An 18,507-nucleotide genomic window follows, 5' to 3' on the forward strand; every position below is an offset into this window, starting at 1 on the left:
TCTCAAGTAAAAACTTTTGGCCAGGAAAATAAAAAAAAAATCATATATATTATTGGAGTAACGAGTACTTTTTTTTATAGTGTACGTCAGTTTAGCAAAATTAGCATAAGTGTTAGCATTAGCGTTAGCATCGACCATTGTTCTAAACAGAATTGTGCGCTGGTGAAGTTTTTAACATTTTGTCGCTGTTCACCACCTGATCTTTATGTTTTTATTCATTTTAGTAAGACAAAAACCCCATAAAGAGAGAACTGGACAGGATAGGTTTAATGCCATATTGTGGAACATCCCAAGCAAACAAAAGCATCTTCATAGAGACAAGCACGTACTTTGACTACAGTATAAGATAAGATAAGACATTCCTTTATTGTCCACACACGGGGAAATTTCATTGTTGCAACGTGGGTAGATACAGAGGAAAAGGACAGAAAACTTATAGGAAGTTTAAAAGACAAAACCCCTCATTTCTTAATAAGGAATGGAGGGGAAAATAAAGATAAAATAAAATAAAAACATCTAGCGTAACAAGATAATACTAATAATAATGGTAAAATAAACACTCTATTTTCATCAGTTTTATGCGACATCATTGCTTGTGAGGAGTATCTGCCAGTTCACATACTGCGCACTGTTCCCTTCCGATTATATTATTTAGCCACATTTTTACGACGTGTCATTTCATTGGCACTGCCTGGACTTGATTCTATTTCCACTTCAAAGCTTTGAGAGGAACAGATGCCGTTCTGAATGCCTGTCTTCTTGCTCATTGCTCCGAATGTGAAGGATGATTATTTTTTAATGAAAGCGCACACACACCAAATTAATTTTACCTGTAAGCTCCGCAGTGACAAGCCGCGCGCTCTCATCACGGCGAATTGGAACATTGGCTCAATTTTCCCACAACACAATAGCCATTTTGAAGTTTTCCTTTAGCTGCCAAACGTGCTCGCAGACCTTGAATTTTGATTAGTTCATTTCATTTCATGCTGCGTGGCAATACGTGTTTGTCGTTTACAGAAACAATGCAATCTTCAAAGGCAGTTCTTTTATTTTCATATTGACAGGAGAAGGGTCGGGACGTGACGCCGTCGTGAGTATGCATTAGACGGATGTGTCTTTAAACGTTATGAAGTTGCCGTTTGATTTTATTTTTTTTACACTGGGACAAATCTTTTCATGTGGTTGTCTTTGTCCTGCTGAGTTTTGACACCACTTCAACAGCCGTGGGTTTTGGAAAAGCAGCTGTTTACACAAAAAAGAACAAAGAATTGATCTGAATTAAGGCAATTTCTAAACATGCAATGACATTTCAGTCGCGCTGTAAATGAAGGTTCTTTAGAAAACTATTTATAGGACGTTAATAAGCACTGGTTATATGTTTAAAAGTAAAATACATATTAATACTCCTACAAACATGTTGTACAGGGTTTATCAACATGTATAAGTTATTATAAGCCAGCTACAAAAGTAAATGGCTAGGAATGAGAAACGCATTATACATTTTACTGAGGAACCTGATTATACAGCGTTACAGACATTTCTAATTATACTTTTTTCCCCCCAAGGATTTGAAAACATGGCTGAGTTTTAAAAAAAATCCAGCCCACACCACATTTCTTTTTCTAAGATTTTGTGCCCGTAGGCTTTATTGACAGGAAATAGTGTGAAAATGGGGGATAAGGAGAAGGGAGGACATGCAGTAAATAGGATTGGAAGACTGCGGCCGGCTGCACCTGGAGCCCGGCATATGTGTGCTGTGTCTTAACCACTCCACCACCCAGCAGTACCCACACCACGTTTCACTTAGTCATCATATTTATGGTGATTTTCTCCTATTGTAACCTTCACATCGACCTGAAGTACACTTTTTAATGCCTTTTTATTTTGTTTTATTCCGATTTTCATTCTATTTGATCTATTTCTTGTATGGATGAAATAAAAACGTGTGCTTCTATCACTTCTATCATCTGCTTCTGTCTCATTCTCAATAGTCATTTAAAGTTTTTTTTTATTTATTTTTTAAGCAAACCTATTGAAATACAAAACTTGACCTTTTGAGCTTTTCTACAAAAAAAACCCACACATTTGAGTTCCTTTTCCGTACACTTACTGACATTTGCGTAACCTTTTAACCGTAAATGTTGCGCGTAAACATCCCACCAATGCCTGTACATCACTGAATATTTACTATGTCATTATATTTTCTATTACGGTCGTCTATAAGGGGGGAAATTGGATTGTTTTTGGTGCAGTTATGGCAGCCATGAAATCAGGTTAAATGATGTTGCGCGGATGCTAATAGCTACATCAACATCCCTTCTTCTGCTCTGGCTGCTTATCTGCCCCTCCCCTTCCCCTTTCCCTCCTCACTCTATTTCTCCCTTGATGCCTCCTTCTCTCCTCGGCAAAGAAGGCAATTTCCATATAGAATCACAACCAGGATCAGGTGACCGGGAATTGACTCTGTGTCACGGAAAAATGAAAACCTATTTGTGTGTGTTGGCTGCTGAGCGTAACGCGGTTTGGCTTCTCCGAAAATGTACTGAGACTGCTGCGCGTTATTGTTGACGGACCGAGTTGGGTGCATCTTGTGAAGGGAAAAATAAATAAATTAATAAGTAATCAGATTGAATCCCATTTGTCGGTATCTCTGGGAAGTGGGAATGATGTGGTTGTGATCTACAAGATGGAGGGGAAATAAAGACTGGATTCCAGAAAATAACCTGTGTGGATTTAGAGTCGGTTGGCTTTTTCGTCGTCTCTTTTTGTAAATTAAGTTCAATTACGTTATCGTATTGTACTCTGTTGTATGTATGAAGAGCATGGTGAAGTAAATGTTGCGTGGAAAAGGTTCAGTATTGTCCAGACTGCACACTAGAAGATATCCAGCACAATTTCAAGCTTGTTTTTCCTCTCCACGAGTTCATGTCACACTTCTCCCAAGCGATCTTTTGTCAAGACTTGGCTCATATCTGTGGGGTTTTGACTATTTATCAGTTTGCAAGTTACAAAACCTCCAACCGTAAGCTGTAACAGGATTGTCACTTGTGATCCATATATAGGAGATGTGCAAATGTTTTTATTTATCATCGCCGCTACAATGACGGTATCATGCTCTTTACCTCCAGTGAATGCACAGCTCATGCTCATTTAATCATTGTTAGTGCTGTAAAGAATGTGTATGTAAAAGCAGCATCTCACCTTTTGTCCTCGTGTCGATCACTTTGCAGTCGTCAGAAGCGCTTCGAGTGCCTTGAAGGTGGAAAAGTGCTATATAAATACACTGTAATAATCCGTCTAGATCTACATCTTAAAGCAAATTTACTCCAGAATATCTTGCTGAAAGATTTGCCTGGACTCCACAGGTAGAACATGCAAACTCCACATTGAAAGGCCTCGTTCAATCCGAGACTAGAACCTGTTTTGTTCTATTTCTGTGAGAACTGCCAGAGATAACGGTGCATTCTTGTTCTTTTAGTCATGAAGTAAACTCATTGTGTTGTACGTCTGTAACGGTCGTGCCCTGTGTGTGTGTTTCAGATAAGTAACGACAAGAGGGGCGCGGCGGACATGATGAAGCCCAAGCCCAAACCGCAGAAGAAAAAGAAGAAGAAAGACCCGAACGAGCCGCAGAAGCCGGTGTCTGCGTACGCGCTCTTCTTCAGGGACACTCAGGCCGCCATCAAGGGTCAGAACCCCAACGCCACCTTCGGAGACGTGTCCAAGATCGTGGCGTCCATGTGGGACAGCCTCGGGGAGGAGCAGAAGCAGGTATGATGGATAAAGGGATAAAGACAATAAGAGCGTGTGGTCCCATGTGGATAAAAGGGATTCGAGATGCATTACCTCAAAGTACTTCCTCCTCAACTGTATTATGTCTGTTTTTATTTTGTTTTTTTTTCATTTGCAGCAGTGGAAACACTAGAAAATGTCACAAAACAGAAATTAGACGTGATTTTTGGCGTGATTTTGGCAAAATCTGATAATCAATAACACATGGTCATTTGTGGATGTTTAGAAAGTACCATGAATTTTAAAATAACGCTTTCAATCTTTAACATTTTCACTCATTTCTAACTGTTAAATTGAAGCTTGTATCTTATCCTTCTCATCGCTTCTGTTTATTTTTCATTCTGTGATGTAAAATAAGATAAGATATTCCTTTATTGTCCACATATGGGGAAATTCCATTGTTGCAACGCAGGTAGATACAGAGGAAAAGGACAGATAACTCTTAATAGAAGAACTCTTATAAACAAAACACTCTTAATATAGTGTTTTGTTTATAAGATTTACAGTTTTACTTTGCGGTATATGTAGTTTTTATTTAGTCATCAAAACTATTATGTTGACAAAACGATTACAAAATTAAGAATAGCAGACACGGCCGGTATAATGTCTGTATGGAATCTCACGCTCACGTCCACACACTGGCCTGTAGGTGGCGCTTGTGTGCAGCAGCCTGCTCTGTGCTTTATGTGCTGTGAAATGTCTGTGAGATACTGCTCACTTTAATGAGCTCCTTCTCTTCTGGATAATCTGTCCGTTTATCCCCAATCCCTCGGCTCTCATTAAAATCATTTTCCTTCTAAATTTAATTCCGGCGGATGGTACGGTGGGGAAAGGTGTGGGAGAGAGGAGCGAGAGGCAACTAAAACTATCCAAGGATAATGCACTGAACAAACACGAGGAATGGTGAAACTGCAGGCAGTCGATCGTTTAGCATTAACACAAACTTGATTTCTGACGATACTTTTCTGAAGCCTTGTCCAACTCCTGAATCTTATCAGTAATATAGAGAATACTTCATTTTACTTTAGTTATAGAAACAGTTGCATATCTTATATCAAAAAGGCAGCAGTGACATCAACTTTTGAATCATTTGCTTACTTTTTTGTTTCATTTAATGCCACTAAATGAAACACTTGTAGTTTTTCATTTGCAAGTTAGGCCGTAGTTTTACGGATCCGCTGCACTTAGATTATTGATTTATACAATATAAATAAAATAAATTGTTATCTGTTTTTTTTTTTTATAAAGTACCACCGACAAAGCAAAATAGCATTAAATTAAATGTAAAAAGCAGTATTAAGTCAAAAGACAAGAGCGCGTGAAGCAATTTTAGGCAGTTCCATCCAACCAGGCAATTCCACAGAGAAGTGCCAGATAATATTTTAGTTGTGTTAAACCTCTCTTAAAGTAATGTTCATGCACCATCCCTGTACTTACCATGCTATAATATCTTTTCTATTTTGATCCGGCCCAGAATACTGAACAAGCTCTGGCCCGGTCTGCGTCTCGTCCTTGGATTAAGCTCAAGGGCATCGCAGCTCTCCAAGATCATCACTCTATTGTTTTAGCTGTTTGATATAAAGCCGTATATACAGTGTGGATGGATGATGCTGCTGTGGGAAGTCTTAAATAATGAGTTGGTGGTGGCTGGGCGCTTTGCCTTGAAGCTAATTTGGCTGTTGGACAAAACATATTGTATATTGTATATTGTGTATTGTATAGGAATAACATGTTTGTGTGAGTCAATGCTGAGAGTGGAATGGAAGTTTGAGTAGAAATAGTTTAAGAGGAATGAAATGTTGTATTGTTTGCGTCTATTTTTTCCCCAGTTTATGACAGTTGTATTTGTAGTACTTTTTCTGTGTTCATTTATGCATCTAATAGTAAAAGAAAAACTACATAATCTGGGTTTTCAAAACAGAGTATTTCAAGTCGATCTGAAATAATAACCATTGACATAATTTGATAATCGGAATATTTATCAGGACTATACAGACGGATACAATCTTTTTATAACAAAGACAGTGGCTATATTGAATCAAAATGTCAAAAAAGTAACTTCTGATTTCCATCAATAATACACTTCATCAGAAGCTTTCAGTAACCGTATTTACACTTTTATTTAGTCACAATATATAATAGAATCAATTATTTGACTAGTTCTGGGATTAAAACAAAAATTCTGTGACTAATCCATTAAAACAAAAAACATAAAAAAACAAGCATTAATTTCAAGATAATATAAAAATGTTGTTTATTTGTGAGTAAAATTAAACCAAACAACGCATAACGTACCCAAAAAAATCGAATTAAACCTTATTTTTAAGGTTTTGCCTTTTGAAAATCTGTCGGCATGAAACATTTGCTTCTTTGAAATGTTTGAAAGGCGTTTAAGGTTTTTCTCTAATTTTACGTACAAAAAAAGAACGACCAAACCTATTGTACTTAAATTCAGTGCTATTTCTATCCTCTGCCCGTATAATTTGACATTATAGTCCCTTACTTTGATTGCCTCACTGCTACTATATGACTGGAACATTTCAGAACAGAACATAACTCGACATGTTGACCTCTGTCTGCTCCTCAGCCTCATATTTTGATTTCCTCTCTTCTCAGGCCTACAAGAGGAAAACAGAGGCTGCCAAGAAGGAGTACCTGAAAGCTCTGGCCGCGTACCGAGCCAGTCTGGTTTCCAAGGTAACGCCTGTCACACACGCTAAAACTGATGATGGATTGGATGGAAAACCCCATTCTAATAGGATGGGCGGGGCTTGCTCGGGACAGGGTTTGGGGGTGCGATGTTAAAGGGCTTGTCCATATTTGGAACAATACTTGATTTCCATATCGAGTGCAGATGTGTGTGGGGGGCGGGGCCGCACAGGGTGGGGGAGGGGTCAAATACATAAGGCTGTAGCATTTCTGAGCAATGCACAGTGTAAAACTATGGATCTGTTATGTGCTCCGGCAACTTTATGTACAGCAGTTACAGAATTTCTCCATCTTTAACATGGCTGTTTCATGAACAATTTGTAAGGTAAATATAATGATATGCTTCATTTAAAGGTGCACTATGTAACCTTTCTGGTGCACTTTTCCACTGAGATTTCTTTGCATTGAATGTTTGGTAACACTTTATGATAACTCCACTTAATACCTTAATAATGAACAATTAGTTAAACATATCTACATATTATTTTAAGTCAATAAAAATGACCTTGATAATTTCGATAAATGCAGGATAGATACGTTTACTGCCAAACTGTGAAACATCCCTGGTAAAGCAGTTGCATTTCCATGGAGACAAGCAGGTGACAAGCTGGAAAAGTTGAACCCATAATTTTACCTTTAATGTTGTAAATCTTTTCTTGGTTGGTTCCTGATTCATTCCTTGTGTGAGATTGGAGTAGACTTGAGTTCGTCTCAGCTTGAGCTGGTGGTCTTACACCAGCAGAGCCCCATGTTGAGCAGAGCAGGAGAGGATTGCATTGTTTAGTGCCGTCTTGTATTACCAGCTGATGTGAGGCGTGGGGAAGATCTCTTTTGTCATTCCATTTGTTCTGCCGCAAACAGCCTCATTTCTCCTGCTCGGCTGCCGGACGCGAGAGCGTTTATGGCCTTCTCCTTTCTATCTGTCAAGGTGCGATTGATCATTGCCCCAGCCCCACTTCTATTCATACAAATGTGCTCCATTACTGCCTAATCAGCCCTGATGGCTGGAGATGAGTGTTCTGACAGCTTTTAGAGGCACGCAGAAGAAACAGGCTCATGGAGGCGCTTGTTTCACTATGACGGGCCGACATATCCACAGGAACGTCAGGGCGTACAAGAAGTCATTAAAGGGGCTGTACCAGTTGTTTTTAATGCAACAAAGTAAAAGTAGTCAGATTGATATACAGCCTTGCCAGAATGACGACAAAACTTTGCTTTGGAGTCGTGACAAGCGTCTATAAAGTCACATTGGTGAATGATTACGATGCTTGGAATGTGGAAGTAGGAATACGTTTGGCAAAGGTAAAACATGCAGACATTTATAAGTGTAACATTACTTCAAAATAATATTACTCAAGTGAATATACAAAGTAGTGGGCGGAGAATTTGGGGAGAAATGATCTGGACACAACATCTGATTTATAAACTGAATTTAAGCTAATCAAAAGGACAAAACATAAAATAATTCACATAATCTGGTATTTATATAAAATCCTAAATCAAAGCTGAACGAGCAGTGCAGGAAACACAAATGTTCAAATTGTTTAATATTGTCAACATAAAACTACTGTCACTTCAAACTAAATATCACTCAAGTTGGAGTAAAAGTATGCAGTCGGAAAAATACTCCAAGTAGTACAACTTTTATTTGAGAGTTACTCAAGTAAAAGTAAAAGAGTACATTCTTCCCTCCTGAAGTTTCATGTCAGAGTAAAGTCACATCTTTATGTTCTGATGGAGCTGAACTGTGTTAATATAAGCTTAAAGTTTTAAAACAGCAATAGAACTAAAATTCCAATCATTTAAGTTTGTGTCTGAATCACATGAAGCTGGACCAATCACGTCCCTGATTCACCCTGCATCCTCACTGCAGGGGGAGGATGGAGAGGAAATGACATGTCTCTTGTCTCTTGTCTCTTCTCCCTTGTCCCTTGTCTCTTGTCTCTTGTCTCTTGTCTCTTGTCTCTTGTCTCTTGTCTCTTGTCTCTTGTCTCTTGTCTCTTGTCTCTTGTCCCTTGTCTCTTGTCTCTTGTCTCTTGTGGCGAGGATGTGCTGTTCTCTCTGTTTAACCGTTAAACTGCTTTGGACAGATGTTAATAACGTTGCAGACATGAAACACGCTGAACACAAATGAACGGCAAAGTCAGGGCCAAATGGAGAACGCACGAAGCCAAGCCGCTCTCCACATTCTGTCATTTATGATTTTGGCTGTAAAAATGATTCCCACTCAGAAAAGTGCAGAGTGTAATTATTAAGATCGACAGTGATGAGAAAGTTGAATCAAGTGGGTTCAAAAGTTAAAAGCTTTTAAAAACCCAGATTCTTTGACTGTGTAATTATCAGGCACATGTACTTAATGGTGGTCTCTCTTTGAAGGGACCGACAGAAGTGAATTCAACTGTTCTTTTCATGTGCTTTTTGTGGAGTTTCCGAGTCACCGTCTGACCTAGTTTGGTTTTTTGATTGTGTTTGACCGAAAAGAACATTTATTGTACAGTATACGATATGAATGAACTTCAGAGTCCCTATTTGTCACAGCGAGCTTCTGGTGCTCATGGGGTTAATCATCTGTCGCATACATATAATTATATAAGTATAGGCAATATTGGCGGTGCAATCAGAGCTGGGTCCAAAATGTAGCTTTAAAACGAGATTACTCAAGTAGAAGTCAAAAGTACGCCCAAATAATGACTCAAGTAAGAATTAACATATTAATAACATATTTGGAGAAACAATTGAGTCTTGAGTTGATGTAATTGGACAAACGAAACATGAAATAATGCACCGATTCTGCTATTTCCAAAGAAAAGCCACAAAACACATCTGAAGGTGAGAGTTTGAAGCATTTACTGTTATTCATATGTAGAGTACTGTTACTTCAAACTAAATATGACCAAAGTAGGACTAAAAGTATGGCGTTAGAAAACTATAATGTCTTGAAAAGTGACTCCTCTTGTACTCGAGTACTACCTCTGGGTGCAATAGTAACAGTATTTACATGTGTTTTTCCTCTTTAGACCTACAACGACCCAGAACCAAAAAGTGCCCAGCAGACCAGCCAGTCGTCCCACCTGCTGCCCCCGAAGCAGCCCCTGTACAGCGTGCCTCCGCAGCCCTCCTCTCCGTACCTGGGGCCCCCGGGCTCCTTCCCCCTGTCAGAGCTGCAGAGCTATGGGCCCCGCCACAGCCTGGGCCAGTCCCAGATGCTGCCCCCCAGCATGAGTGCCTCTCCCCCGACCTCCTTCCAGATCAGCCCGCCGCTGCACCCCCACGCCCAGCTCTCCCTGCACCAGAGCTCCCTGCTCAACCAGCCAATCCGGATGCAGCAGTCTCAGCCAATCATCTCGCACCAAATGGGTCTGCACTCGCCCCCCCTCAGTCAGCAGGTCAGTGCCCACGCTCCAGTGACTCATCGTTATGTTTGTGTGGCAGTTTGCACTCGGTGAACTCTGACGATCCAGCAGCACCAATCAGAGACACTCTCTTCACTCTCTTCACTCTCTTCACTCTCCTCACTCTCTCCACTCTCTTCACTCTCTTCACTCTCTCCACTCTCTTCACTCTCTTCACTCTCTTCACTCTCCTCACTCTCTTCACTCTCTTCACTCTCTTCACTCTCTCCACTCTCTTCACTCTCTTCACTCTCTTCACTCTCTTCACTCTCTTCACTCTCCTCACTCTCTCCACTCTCTTCACTCTCTTCACTCTCTCCACTCTCTTCACTCTCTTCACTCTCTTCACTCTCTCCACTCTCTTCACTCTCTCCACTCTCTTCACTCTCTTCACTCTCTCCACTCTCTCCACTCTCTTCACTCTCCTCACTCTCTTCACTCTCTTCACTCTCTTCACTCTCCTCACTCTCTTCACTCTCTTCACTCTCTTCACTCTCTTCACTCTCTCCACTCTCTCCACTCTCTTCACTCTCCTCACTCTCTTCACTCTCTCCACTCTCTTCACTCTCCCCACTCTCTCCACTCTCTTCACTCTCTCCACTCTCTTCACTCTCTTCACTCTCTCCACTCTCTTCACTCTCTTCACTCTCTTCACTCTCTCCACTCTCTTCACTCTCTCCACTGTCTTCACTCTTCTCACTCTCCTCACTCTCTTCACTCTCTTCACTCTCTCCACTCTCTTCACTCTCTTCACTCTCTCCACTCTCTTCACTCTCTTCACTCTCCTCACTCTCTTCACTCTCTCCACTCTCTTCACTCTCTCCACTCTCTCCACTCTCTTCACTCTCTTCACTCTCTCCACTCTCTCCACTCTCTTCACTCTCCTCACTCTCTTCACTCTCTTCACTCTCCTCACTCTCTCCACTCTCTTCACTCTCGTCACTCTCCTCACTCTCTTCACTCTTCTCACTCTCCTCACTCTCTCCACTCTCTTCACTCTCGTCACTCTCCTCACTCTCTTCACTCTCGTCACTCTCCTCACTCTCTTCACTCTCGTCACTCTCCTCACTCTTCTCACTCTCTTCACTCTCGTCACTCTCGTCACTCTCTCCACTCTCTCCACTCTCTTCACTCTCTTCACTCTCTTCACTCTCTCCACTCTCTCCACTCACTTCACTCTCTTCACTCTCCTCACTCTCTTCACTCTCTCCACTCTCTTCACTCTCTCCACTCTCTTCACTCTCTCCACTCTTCTCACTCTCCTCACTCTCCTCACTCTCTTCACTCTCTTCACTCTCTTCACTCTCCTCACTCTCTTCACTCTCTTCACTCTCTCCACTCTCTTCACTCTTCTCACTCTCTTCACTCTCTTCACTCTCTTCACTCTCTCCACTCTCTCCACTCTCTCCACTCTCCTCACTCTCTTCACTCACTTCACTCTCTTCACTCTCTTCATTCTCTTCACTCTCCTCACTCTCTTCACTCACTTCACTCTCTTCACTCTCTTCACTCTCTTCACTCTCCTCACTCTCTTCACTCTCTTCACTCTCTCCACTCTCTTCACTCTTCTCACTCTCTTCACTCTCTTCACTCTCTTCACTCTCTCCACTCTCTCCACTCTCTCCACTCTCCTCACTCTCTTAACTCTCTTCACTCTCTTCACTCTCTTCACTCTCCTCACTCTCTTCACTCACTTCACTCTCTTCACTCTCTTCACTCTCCTCACTCTCTTCACTCTCTTCACTCTCTCCACTCTCTTCACTCTTCTCACTCTCTTCACTCTCTCCACTCTCTTCACTCTCTTCACTCTCTCCACTCTCTCCACTCTCTCCACTCTCTCCACTCACTTCACTCTCTTCACTCTCTTCACTCTCTTCACTCTCTCCACTCTCTCCACTCTCTTCACTCTCTTCACTCTCTCCACTCTCTTCACTCTCCTCACTCTCCTCACTCTCTCCACTCTCTTCACTCTCTTCACTCTCTTCACTCTCTCCACTCTCTCCACTCTCTTCACTCTCCTCACTCTCTTCACTCTCTCCACTCTCTTCACTCTCTCCACTCTCTCCACTCTCTCCACTCTCTTCACTCTCTTCACTCTCTCCACTCTCTCCACTCTCTTCACTCTCTTCACTCTCTTCACTCTCTCCACTCTCTTCACTCTCTCCACTGTCTTCACTCTTCTCACTCTCCTCACTCTCTTCACTCTCTTCACTCTCTCCACTCTCTTCACTCTCTCCACTCTCTCCACCCTCTTCACTCTCTCCACTCTCTTCACTCTCTCCACTGTCTTCACTCTCTCCACTCTCTTCACTCTCGTCACTCTCCTCACTCTCTTCACTCTTCTCACTCTCTCCACTCTCTTCACTCTCGTCACTCTCCTCACTCTCTTCACTCTCTCCACTCTTCTCACTCTCCTCACTCTCTTCACTCTCGTCACTCTCGTCACTCTCGTCACTCTCTCCACTCTCTCCACCCTCTTCACTCTCTCCACTGTCTTCACTCTTCTCACTCTCCTCACTCTCTTCACTCTCTCCACTCTCTTCACTCTTCTCACTCTCTCCACTCTCTTCACTCTCGTCACTCTCCTCACTCTCTTCACTCTCCTCACTCTCCTCACTCTCTCCACTCTCTCCACTCTCTCCACTCTCCTCACTCTCTTCACTCACTTCACTCTCTTCACTCTCTTCATTCTCTTCACTCTCCTCACTCTCTTCACTCACTTCACTCTCTTCACTCTCTTCACTCTCTCCACTCTCCTCACTCTCTTCACTCTCTTCACTCTCTTCACTCTCTTCACTCTCCTCACTCTCTTCACTCACTTCACTCTCTCCACTCTCTCCACTCTCTCCACTCTCTCCACTCTCTCCACTCTCTCCACTCTCCTCACTCTCTTCACTCTCTTCACTCTCTTCACTCTTCTCACTCTCTTCACTCTCTTCACTCTCTCCACTCTCTCCACTCTCTCCACTCTCTCCACTCTCTCCACTCTCCTCACTCTCTTCACTCACTTCACTCTCTTCACTCTCTTCACTCTCTTCACTCTCCTCACTCTCTTCACTCTCTTCACTCTCCTCACTCTCTTCACTCTCTTCACTCTCTTCACTCTCCTCACTCTCTTCACTCTCTCCACTCTCTCCACTCTCTTCACTCTCCTCACTCTCCTCACTCTCTTCACTCTCTTCACTCTCTTCACTCTCCTCACTCTCTTCACTCTCTCCACTCTCTCCACTCTCTCCACTCTCCTCACTCTCTTCACTCACTTCACTCTCTTCACTCTCTTCACTCACTTCACTCTCTTCACTCTCTTCACTCTCTTCACTCTCCTCACTCTCTTCACTCTCTTCACTCTTCTCACTCTCTTCACTCTCTCCACTCTCTCCACTCTCTCCACTCTCTCCACTCTCCTCACTCTCTTCACTCACTTCACTCTCTTCACTCTCTTCACTCACTTCACTCTCTTCACTCTCTTCACTCTCTTCACTCTCCTCACTCTCTTCACTCACTTCACTCTCCTCACTCTCTTCACTCACTTCACTCTCTCCACTCTCTTCACTCTTCTCACTCTCTTCACTCTCTTCACTCTCTTCACTCTTCTCACTCTCTTCACTCTCTCCACTCTCTCCACTCTCTCCACTCTCTCCACTCTCTCCACTCTCTCCACTCTCCTCACTCTCTTCACTCACTTCACTCTCTTCACTCTCTTCACTCTCTTCACTCTCCTCACTCTCTTCACTCAAACTGAAACCGTTCAACCAGAAATGTGCCATGTTTCTCCAGTCTTTTATCTCCATGTAATGAGTTCCCTCTCGTCTCTCTTTGCAGGGTTTCTCTCACCTGCCTCCGGATTACCAGAACAGTGTGGGGGGGTCACAGTCTCCAGGAGCCCCCGCCCCGGGACATGGCCCAAACCCAGACTGGGACGGAGAGTACTGCAACAGGGAGTGCGGGCCCAACCACTGCGGGTGAGATTAACCTGAGATTACCATGTACTTAAAGAGCTTGCATCCGGTTTCTCTCCTTTTCCACCGACACTGACGGGAAATTGAGTGTTAAAACTCCCCTGAAACATTCTAAAACTTTTACCCAAGCCCCTGATGTCTTCTACACAACCCCGATCCAGAAAACGTTAAATAGTTGATGCGGCCAGACGAGTGCGCTGTTAGCATAGTTGCTAGCTGTTGTTTGCTTTATTGTGATGGCAAAACTCGCTCGGACTTCTGAAAGTTGTGAAAAGTGCTGAAAAATAATGAAGAAGCGCAGAATATGTGCGAAAGCGACGGACACATTTGGACTGCTGCAAACTGTTTAAAATGAACTAAAGGAGTGAGAAGCAGGTACAGCGTCTTTAATGAAAGCACAATCAAACCCAAGTGTTAAATGTACTTTCACAAGTGTTGGTATTGATTTGCCCAATATAAGCCCTGCTCCACACTTATTTCATCTTCAAGTCTTTCACAAATGCACCCTTCAAATCCAGCCTTGTGTTTGTCTGTAAACTGTGTTAAATAGTTAAATATTACCGGTCCACTTTAGCCTCTTAAATCCAACCCTTATCTGATGTGAACATGGAGCAACTGCCTAATTCCCCAATAACTCGCTGTAGACCACTTCACTTGCACTCGCGGGAACTGTATTAATCATAAACTGCGATTTGCCGACTGAATCGCTTGCAAAGCATCTCCTTGAAATTGAAATGAGTAATGCACGAGGAGAACAATGCTATTACGGCGCTTGGTAAAAGTGTGACATCCAATTAAGTCCCTGTGTTTCTCTCTGTACAGTCGGCACAAAGGCAGTTTTGTCGTGCTGTTTTGCGTCGCTATTCTGAGGAAAAAAAACACCGTCTCCTGTATTCAGAGCTGATTCATGTCAAATGGGATCACGTCCGGGTCACGTCACATTTCGAGGCTTTAGAAGAAGATTGAGGTTTCGCTTGAGTCTCTTCTTCCGAGTGCGATGCTTGTGTGTTTGGTGATGTCGCTCTCGTGTCAGGGACGATAAGCTCGCCACACTCTGCGCGTTTTGGCATTTCGAAAATCAAGTGATCTGCAAATTTTGACTTTCGTGTTGAGTGAGTCCAGGGGGCGATTGATGCCCGTTGTTTCGCTCGGGGCTTTTAAGTTTGTTTTGCAGCTTCTGGAGCCACACTTCAATTGCTTTTGCTAATGTCACTGATATGTACTATTTACTTGTGACACAGTTATTCATATGAAGCTGAGTGTTGGACCAAAAGATTTCAAGACGTTCATGTTTTTTCCTTCCTTTGGTTGGTTTCTTTCTAATAATATCAACATGTTTTTTTGAAAGTTTGGTGTTTTGTGATTTCCATTTCGTAGTTAGGTTATTTGCTTCTTCTGATGATTCATTTTTAAAAGGTTCTTTTTTCGATTTCTCACTACGTTCTCCAGTGTCAAGTTACTCCAACGTGTTTTGTCAGCTAATTTACACAGGTTTTGAGGCAATTTAAATACAGAAATGTATATTAAACCAGGACAAGGGGGCCTTTTTACTCTCTCACACTTGTCCTACAGAAGTCGGACTGCAGATGGCGCTGTCGTCCTGCCTCCACCGGGAGAAAGACAGCGCCAAAACATGTGTAAATCACCAGACCAGACATCTGAAAACAGAACCTTTTAAATGTGTTTTATACATCATTTGCATGCAGCGGAACACAATATCTACTGTCGTTTATTGTTACAAACAGTGAGCCCTGTCACTCAAATAACCGCCTCAAAATATAGGACAGTTGCTGAATGTGAATGGACTGACGCAGGAAATATAAGCTCATAGATAATAACTGCAATAACAACATATGATTTTGAGTTTTTATCTATCATAAAGCACAGAAACAGATTGAAATAGCGATGGTGGCCGACATATTACCACCTGAAAGCCAATAAACACACAAAAAGTCTTGATGTTTTTGCGATAAAAAATATATGATGATGTTTTCAGTGTAAATCTCACCTTTTATACAATCCATGTGGCATCAATAAAACACGGGACATTCTCTAAATGAGTTGGACGAGGAGCAGGGACTAAATGTCTGTGCAGGACAATCAGAAGAGGGACAGATGTTCACACACTGTCCACAACTTTTGATAAAGACAAGCTTTGAAACAGGAAAATCACATAAATACATCATTATCTAGAGCTTTTCTGTAAATAGTTGGTTTTGCTTGAACTCCATGTGAGTGCAGGTACATGAGACACTTCATACTTTTGAGAGTTAATGCCACGCAGCCCTTTTTAGCCGACTGATCGATTGCCAGGGCATGAATATGTTTAGTTAAAAGATATTGTGAAATCAACTGTGTTTATGTGAACTTCCGACAGTTTGTGTGAAGTAATCAGTCAAATGTAGCGCTGTATGTTCCCAGAGTTTGATGTTTGTTCTGTGGCGTTCTGACTCTGTCCTCTCTGTGTCGCAGCAGTGGCATGGGCGCCCGGGACAAGCCTCTCTACCTCACTTGAATTTGACAAACCTTCAAAAGTCCGACTCCAGGGAGCTTTCCAACATCATCGGCCTCGACACCATTTTGTTGCTCTGTGTTTTCTTCTTCCTTGTGGATTCAACAGGTCCCAAAGACTGCTACAGTAACTTCTCCTCTTGCCAAGCACTTAGATCGGCCAGACGCCTGGGGCACTTCGGTTTTGCTTCAGTTTTTTATTTGGGATTTTACCTATTAATGGACTTTCCTGCTTATTTTTTAATTTTTTATTTTTTTACCAGGGCAGAGGGCTCAAAGCTCATGCCAACATACTGGAAATGAAGACCAAAAAATGTCTTCTCATTCGGTTTTGTTTAAAGACGTTTTTATCTGCGGTTCACTCCGGCGCTCGATTTTGCCATGGACTGCCCTCTTCGGGGAGATGAAATGCTCAGAGCAAAATGCAATGTAAGAAAGTCAAATTTTGTTACCTCTGCTGGGGCGGAGAACGCTTGGAACTGTCCGTTTGTTTAGTCACAAATGCACAGGACAAGTCAGCTCCTGCAAGGACACGACAACTCATTTTTTTTCCCCTCAGAGTGTAAATATCACCCAAATGGATTCTGCTTATGTGTGTATTTAGCTAAATCCCTCGCTTTAAAATAATTCATTTTAAAATTCTCTTTTCGTTGATGTGGTTTTGTGCCGGCGGATTCACTGAGGGACGACGCGACACGCACTAAATTGAAAACTGTGTTCACTGATGACGGCTGTTCTCGTCAAAATAAAACGACAAGAGAAATCGCAAAGCGTTTGCGGGAGACGCGGCTCCCAAAGTAAGAGTCCTCTCTCGTCACGTGACCTCAGGACTTGACTGAACTGCGGAGGTCAAAGTTTGAACCTCTCCTTTTAGGCCCTGCCCCTCTCGAACCACAATGACCCCGCGCCCACTTCCTGTTAGTCCCCCACACTTGTACAGGTGAATAAAATAAGTTGCTAAATGTGAAATGTTACTAAAGAAAAAAAAAAAAAAAACGTGGGTTTTAAAGTTTTTGACTAGTTTTATTAGGTGTTTTAGAGTTGTGTTGAACTCATATTTCTCATTTTTGTGACAACATTTTTTAATTATTTTTGTTTGTTGTTGGGTTTTTTTCACTGTAGCAAGATTTAAGTTTTAAGAGTGATGGGAGAGTAGATATTTTAAGTTTGTGTATAAACCTGCCAAATGTTCATTTTAATTTGTAAAAGAAATCCCTTTTTGTTTTTTTAAATATATTGTTTTAAAATATGGTCAATCTATTTAAATTGGTTTCACATACAGTATTTATGAATGAAATGAAGTAACATTTTGGCTTAAGTTAATCAGGGTGCATTATTATTATTATTATTATTATTACTAGATTAATAAATATTTTTCCAGAAATAGTCGTTGGTGCAAAAACAGTGCATCGGCATTAAATTCATTTTGTGTCACAAATTCTTTTGTTTTCTTTTGTCTGTAATAAAATGTTTAAAGTGGATGTTTCTGTCTGTTTCTTTGTTGTCAAGCCAAACATGCAGAAGGACTTTCTGTAGGAAAAAAAGGTATTATCTGGCCTAAATTACAGTTGTAGGATGATTCCAATTCAATTCATGGTATTTAGATGATATATGACTTAAAAGTGAAGAACAAGCACCACTCTGTACTCTGTAATTGCACATGGACTCTGCAGATTAGATTGCAGAGCATGGGATTAGTTGAAGCATGATTTGAGGCCACGGCCAGAAACCTTCACGGTATGAAACAATACAAACGTCTCACTCAAATCACGTCATTTGGATCATTTTGGATGTTTTTATGTAGTTCTAAATGCTAATACATATTTGTTTGTTTTATTTTTTGTTGCTCTATTCGTGGGTTTCAGGCAAATGATCCTGATCCTGATTTGAAAGATTTTGTGACCACTTTTTCCTATTCAAACTATTTGAATTTGAATTGTGTAATTGCAGTACAAATGCATGAAACCCATGAATAGTTTATTTTTAAGAACAAAGCACTTGTTTCCATCATCTCTTTCGCTCAGAGCACTAATGGAACAACAAAACAATGTAAACAAATACAAGTTTACATTTGCATTTGAAGAGGAAGAGTGTGGTCTAAATTCACGTGCAGTGCGGCTCGGCTTTCTTCTCGATGAGAGAGT

General features: G+C 41.6%; 1 protein-coding gene across 2 annotated transcripts in view; it reads left to right on the forward strand.

Annotated features, from left to right (window-relative positions):
- LOC140363691 (thymocyte selection-associated high mobility group box protein TOX-like) overlaps window positions 1-17,844 on the forward strand; it is a 121,598-nt gene extending 103,754 nt beyond the window's left edge. For both annotated transcript variants that reach the window (XM_072450301.1, XM_072450302.1), the window contains 5 exons: window positions 3,541-3,771; window positions 6,409-6,489; window positions 9,519-9,887; window positions 13,716-13,855; window positions 16,325-17,844. In XM_072450301.1, coding sequence (XP_072306402.1) covers window positions 3,541-3,771; window positions 6,409-6,489; window positions 9,519-9,887; window positions 13,716-13,855; window positions 16,325-16,367 — 864 coding nt within the window. In that variant the 3' untranslated portion in view covers window positions 16,368-17,844. The remainder of the gene's footprint in view (window positions 1-3,540; window positions 3,772-6,408; window positions 6,490-9,518; window positions 9,888-13,715; window positions 13,856-16,324) is intronic.
- Window positions 17,845-18,507: the final 663 nt, after the last annotated feature.

Source organism: Eucyclogobius newberryi, unplaced genomic scaffold, assembly GCF_026437365.1.
Source record: "Eucyclogobius newberryi isolate DKJ021-1_F unplaced genomic scaffold, fEucNew1.0.hap1 SCAF_177, whole genome shotgun sequence".
Classification (NCBI taxonomy): Eukaryota; Metazoa; Chordata; class Actinopteri; order Gobiiformes; family Gobiidae; genus Eucyclogobius; species Eucyclogobius newberryi.